The sequence below is a fragment of the Solanum pennellii genome, chromosome 11 (genome assembly GCF_001406875.1).
Source record: "Solanum pennellii chromosome 11, SPENNV200".
Classification (NCBI taxonomy): Eukaryota; Viridiplantae; Streptophyta; class Magnoliopsida; order Solanales; family Solanaceae; genus Solanum; species Solanum pennellii.
Window position 1 is genome coordinate 28,476,232 of NC_028647.1, and position 6,502 is coordinate 28,482,733.

At 38.0% G+C, this 6,502-nt stretch overlaps 1 protein-coding gene across 1 annotated transcript; it reads right to left on the reverse strand.

Moving 5' to 3' along the window:
* Window positions 1-4,722: 4,722 nt before the first annotated feature.
* Window positions 4,723-5,201, reverse strand: LOC107003787. The gene is made up of 2 exons (XM_015202059.1): window positions 5,021-5,201; window positions 4,723-4,904 (listed from the first exon to the last, which is right to left on the reverse strand). Exons 1-2 carry the CDS (start codon window positions 5,199-5,201, stop codon window positions 4,723-4,725), a joined length of 363 nt encoding a protein of 120 aa, XP_015057545.1.
* Window positions 5,202-6,502: the final 1,301 nt, after the last annotated feature.

Genomic DNA, 6,502 nt, shown 5'->3' on the forward strand with positions numbered 1-6,502 from the left:
TATATGCATGTATGCATGTATGTATTATTAAGAATTCCCAAAGTGACAAAATTATATGAATATAACTTGAATATATATTTGAATTTCGTGAAATATTAATTATTTTAAATTGTTTGAAATTTAAGAAGCTCGTGAATTAATTTATATTGGGGAGGGTCGAAATTGGGGGTCAACAATTGTCCCTCATTTTACTTGAATTGATGCAAGAAATTCGAGGAAAATAAAATTGACCGACTCAATTTTGACCGACCATGCCGCCCGTCTTTGGGAAAGGGACTTGGTATAGACATTGGGAGTTATGGCCAAACCCCTGAAAAGGATTTCCTAAATATCTCAGGCTATATGAGAATTCAGGCAACTTGTAGTTCGATAAGTTTGGTTCAATGCACGATTCTTAAAAAACAAATTCAAAAGCTACCTCGATACCGAATTATGAAGGGACCAAAATTCTTGAGAATAAGATTCGAGAGCAAATTTTTTAATACAGCCAAGTTTTCGACAATGAGTCTGCCTACATATCCCTAAAGTCGAGAAATCAGTCTGCTTGTAGTTCGACTCGAACGGTCGAAAAGGAAATCTATTATGCTAGATAACCTTTGTTTCTGGAAGAGTGTCAAGTAAATTGAGTATGTAAAAGAGGCTTGTAACCTCTTAGTCATGAATGTGGTGCACTTCACACCCATAATTAATAACTTACAAGAACATAATCTTCAAGGATCTTGGCACATTGTCACTGAGATCGAAAACTTACTTCCGGCAAAGACCAAAAGTTCTGGATGCAAAACCGAAACCAAGAATACTAAAGAAAAAACCATATGCCTTTTGATAGGGGTGTGGTTTGATTGTGGTGGATGTCGCTCCTCTACTCGTGTCCTAAGAGTTTGACACTCCTCTTTGGACTACGTCCCAGTCGCTGCTATGAAAAAGTTCCACCTTGCGCTGCATCCTTTTGTATGTCATCCACATCTGTTGTTTTGGGGAGAATTCATCCTTTCGGATTCTCTCGACAAAGACTGAGATAAAATTCTTCAGCATTAAAATGCAATTCAAATGGGAGGCAGTGTCTTTACTGTGTTGAGACTTGATTTCTCTCCTTCAACATTTGATGTCAAACTTCATCGATTTGACGTAAAGAAAATAAAGCTTAGGTCTTATGTTTGGAAAATAATCTTCAATATACTCTTCATTTGATGTAAAAATAAAAAAAAAGTTGATGAAGTGTTGATATTTCTCTTGATGGCGTATTCGATGATTCTCTCACATGCACTCTTGCCAAATAAAAGATGCAGTTGATGTTGAGGGGTAAATATTTCTCTTGAGATGCACGATTTTCTTTTATGGCAGTGCATGATTTCTCTTTCGCAATGCATGACTTTTCCGCGATGCATGAATTTTTTCTTGCAATGTATGACTTCTTCTCCGCAAAGCATTATTTGTTTTCTGCAATACATGAATTTTCAGCGATGCATGAATTTCTTCTTGCGATGCATGAATATTTTTTCGCGATGTATGACTTTTCGCGATGCATGAATATTTACTCGTCATGCATGATTTCCCGCGATGCATGAATATAAACTCGAGATACATGAATATTAACTCGCGATGCATGATCTTCTGCAGGGCATGAATATCTTTCCATGATGCGTGATTTCTTGCGGGGCATGAATATCTTCCCGCGATGCGTGAATATTAACTCACGATGTATGATCTTCCGCGATGCATGATTTTCTATGGGGCATGAATATCTTCTAGCAAAGCCTGATTTTCTGCAACGCATGAATATCTTCCTGCGATGTGTGAATATTAGCTTGCGATGCATGATTTTTTGCAATACCTGAAGATTAACACGCATTGCATGATTTTTGCGGGGCATGAATACCTTCCCATGATGCCTTGATGGCAAATTCCGCGATGCATGATTTTCTATGGGACATGAATATCTTGGCATGATGCTTGGTTTTTTGTGGGGCGTGAATATCTTCCCGCGATGTGTGAATATTAACTCTCGATGCATGATTTTCTGCGATATCTGAATATTAACTTCCGATGCATGATTTTTGCGGGGCATGAATATCTTCCCGCAATTCCTGCATGGAATTTTCCGCGATGCATGATATTCTGTAGGGCATGAATATCTTCTCACGATGTTTGGTTTTCTGCGAGGCATGAATATCTTCCTGCGATGCATGAATATCCTCCTCTTGATTCAATCCTGGGTACCAGATGAAGACATCATTTCAATCGAGCAACCTAGCATCTTCTAAGTGCTTTATGGATGGATTATATCATCTCAATTGACAATACGGTAAAATGACCCTCACGGTAATGTATCATCTCAATCAATAATACAAATAAAATGACCCTCCGGGTAGTAATACTATCTCGTCTGATAATATGATGCAGATGACGTCCTTGACGATAAGCTGTAAAACGTCTATCTTGAGATTTTCATTCGATTCATCTTTAAGCACAGTTATATTTTCATTATAGACTTCTTTGTTGGGAATTGAATGAAACAATAGTGTTACCACTTCCCAGTCTTCGATATAAGCAATATAAAACTTTTCCTGCATCCATAGAAATATTGTAAATTTTGGAGTGCTCTTTGCCCCCATTGACTTCTTCATATTCATCGATCAGAAGAATTTGTTGATTTCAAAAAACCTATAACACTGCATCCACATAAAAGTCGTTAGTTTTAAAAACGAAATGATCTATGTCAATTTCTTCAGTTGACTGCCTTTCCTCTGTTATCTCCGATTGATTTTTCTAATCTCCCAACTCTTGATAGATTAGACAAAATATTTCATGTTAAAACAAATGAAACATAAAGGAAAATTTTTTTAAGGAAAATAAATTTTTGAAAAAATAGTATTTTGAAAAAGTTATTGCCAAGTATCATGTCATGTAAGGCTTAGCGGACCTCTTTGAGTCTGATGCTTGGAGGATTGCCTGATTATCGTTGCTGAGTATTTAGATTCTCTCTAGACTGTCCATAAACCCATGCTGAAATTTTGAGGCCATCCTCAAAATTTCTGTCCCAGTTGACCGTTTTGGCTTATCCTTGACTGCCAGTGAGTAAATCGCGGAACTTTTGAGATACTCTAAAAAATTTCGTCTCAGTTGCAAATCTCAAAGTAACTTCAGTCTTGTTATGTTGAGGAAAAATCTTCTTCTCAAGAATTTTTGAGCCCCTCTCAAAAATTCTGTCCCAATTTCCATTGTAAAGAGGAACAGAAAGCTTATGGGAAATATGACCGAACCCTTGTTGCGCTTACGTATCCCATTTAGGCAAGAATCAGGTCAAACGTAGTTCCCCCTCATGGGTTAACAAAAATAAGAAGTTTGACAAAGAAAACTGACCAAGGCTGACATAGGCCGCCTACGTATCTCATTCTTGAGAATTCAGGTCGAACATAGTTCAAATATAAAGAAATATTAAAGGGGGATAAATGGGGTGACCGAGGCCGACATAGGTCGCCTACGCATCTCATTCTTCAGAATTTAGGTCAGACGTAGTTCATTACAAAGGGGGATAAAATTTAAACAAAGCAATTACATGCAAATAAGATGATTACAAGGAAATAAAAGAAATACAAATTGAAGCTTCAGACGTAATATCTCTTGACACAATCTGAGTTTATCGGCTTCGGCCATGCAGTGTCATCCATATCTGACAGGACCAAAGAACCTCCAGATAATACTTTACGAACCATGTAAGGCCCTTTCCAATTCAGTGCAAATTTTCCTTTGTACACATCTTGATGAGGAAAAATGCGCTTAAGGACTAACTGAACCGATTTCAAAATTTATGGCTCTGACTCTCTTGTGAAAAGCACGAATCATTCTCTGTCGATATAGTTAAACATGAAAAATAGAAACCATTCTCTTCTCATCAATCAGTGTCAATTGATCAATCCGCTTGCTGACCCATTCAACATTACTTAATTTAGCCTCTTGGATGATTCTTAAGGACGGTATCTCAACTTCAGCAGGTATGACTGCTTCTGTTCCATATACTAACAAGTATGGAGTGGATCCAATTGACGTTCTGACATTCGTTCGCTATCCCAAAAAAGCATATGGCAACATTTCATGCCAACCTCGGTGATTGTCAATCATTTTCCTCAAAATCTTCTTGATGTTCTTATTGGCAGCCTCTATAGCTCCATTCATTTGGGGATAATAAGCGGTTGAATTTCGGTGAGTGATCTTAAATTGCTCACATATATCTCTCATCAAGTGACTGTTGATATTTGCACCATTATCAGTGATGATAGATTCTGATACTCCAAACCTACATATCATATTGTTGCGAACAAAATCAGCTACAACTTTCTTGGTCACCGACTTGTACAAAACTGCTTGCACCCACTTGGTGAAGTAATCGATGGCAACCAAGATAAATATGTGTCCGTTAGAAGCGGCTGGCTCTATCGTACCAATGACATCCATGCCCCTAACTATAAATGGCAAAGGAGAACTCATAGCATTGAGTTCATAAGGCGGCACTTGGATCAAATCACCATGCATTTATGACATTTCTGCATAAACTTGCAACAATCGTGCTCCATTGTCATCCAGAAATAACCAGCTCGAAGGATCTTCCTTGCCAAAGTGATTCCATTCATGTGCGTGCCACAAACTCTTGTATGTATTTGTTTAATAAGCTTTGCAGATTCTGCATCATTAATACATCTGAGGAGACCAAAATTTAGAGTCCTAAAGGATTCCTCCACTTAGAAAGAAGTTGAGGGTCATACGGCGTATCGACTTTTTATGGTTGGATGTGGAATCTTCATAATAAGTCCCGGTCTCTAAGTACTGCTTTATATCAAAATACCATGGCAAACCGTCTTGTTCCGCTTCAACATGCGAATAATAAACTGGATGTTCTTTCAGCTCTATATCCAGAGGACCAATATAATCATTATCCGGATGCTTAATCATTGAGGCAATGGTGGAAAGAGCATCAGCCAACTCATTATGTGTTCTGGGACTATGTCTAATTCAATCTTACTGAATCTTCTGCACAACTTCTGTATATACTGCACATACGGCGTGATCTTTGGGTTTTTTATGGCCCATTGTCCTCGAACCTGATGAATTAATAAATCTGAATCTCCAAAAACCAACAACTCGTGGACATTCATGTCAATGGCCATATTCAATCCAAGGACACAAGCTTCATATTCAGACATGTTGTTCGTGCAATTAAATTGGTTTTGCTGCTCGTGCAATTAAATTGGTTTTGCTGCCATCGGATAGTGCTGACCGGATTCTGACACTAAGATTGCTCTGATACCTTTTCCTTGGTAATTTGCCGCTCCATCAAATAATAATCTCCAGCCAGGATATATTTCAAAAATATCTTCACCCACAAATGATACTTCTTCATCGTGAAAATAAGTCTTAAGCGGTTCATGCTCTTCGTCGACGGAATTTTCTGCGAGATAATCATTCAAGGCCTGTCCTTTTATCGCATTCTGAGTCACACACACAATATCAAATTCACTCAAAAGAATCTGCCATTTGGCCAACTTTTCGGTCGGCATTGCTTTATAGAAAATTTACTTCAATGGGTCCATCCTGGAAATAAGGTACGTTGTATAAGAAGACAAATAATATCTCAACTTCTGGGCAATCCAAGTCAAAGTACAACACGTTTTCTCTAAAAGAGTATAACGAGACTCATACGGCATGAACTTCTTGCTTATATAATAAATATCTCACTCTTTCTTCCCTAGTTCGTCATGTTGCCCAAGCACGCATCCAAATGCGTTATGTGAGACGGAAAAATACAGAAACAGTGGACTCTCTTCTGTAGTGGAACCAATACTGGTGGATTGGACAAATAGTTTTTGATAGCATCAAAAGCAGTCTGACACTCTTCAGTCCACTTTGTCAAAGTGCCTTTCTTCAATAGCTTGAAGATAGGCTCACACACAACAATTGATTGAGTTATGAATCGGCTCCTGTAGTTCAACCTTCCTAAGAAACTCATCGCCTCCTTATTAGTCTTCAGAAGAGGTAACTCTTGAATTTCCTTAATCTTGGAAGGGTCGAGCTTAATACCTCTTCTGCTGACTATAAATCGCAACAACTTGTCGGCTGGCACCCTAAAAGCACATTTAGAGGGATTTAATTTCAATTAATAATGACACAGGAGATCAAAGAACTTTTTTAAATGCGTCAAGTGGTCCAAACTCTCACGGGAGTTGATTATGACATCATCTACATACATCTCGATCTCCTTATGAATCATGTCACGAAATATGCTCGTCATATACCTCATATAGGTAGCGCCAGTATTTTTTAGGTCAAATGGCATCACCCTGTAATGATATACACCCCAAGGCAGAGTAAAAGCTGTCTTTTTTGCATCTTCTTCGTCTATCTGGATCTGATGATAACCTGCGTAACAATCTACAAATGACTGCATTTCATGTTTAGCACAATTATCATTGAGAATGTGAATGTTCGGCAATAGAAAATTATCCTT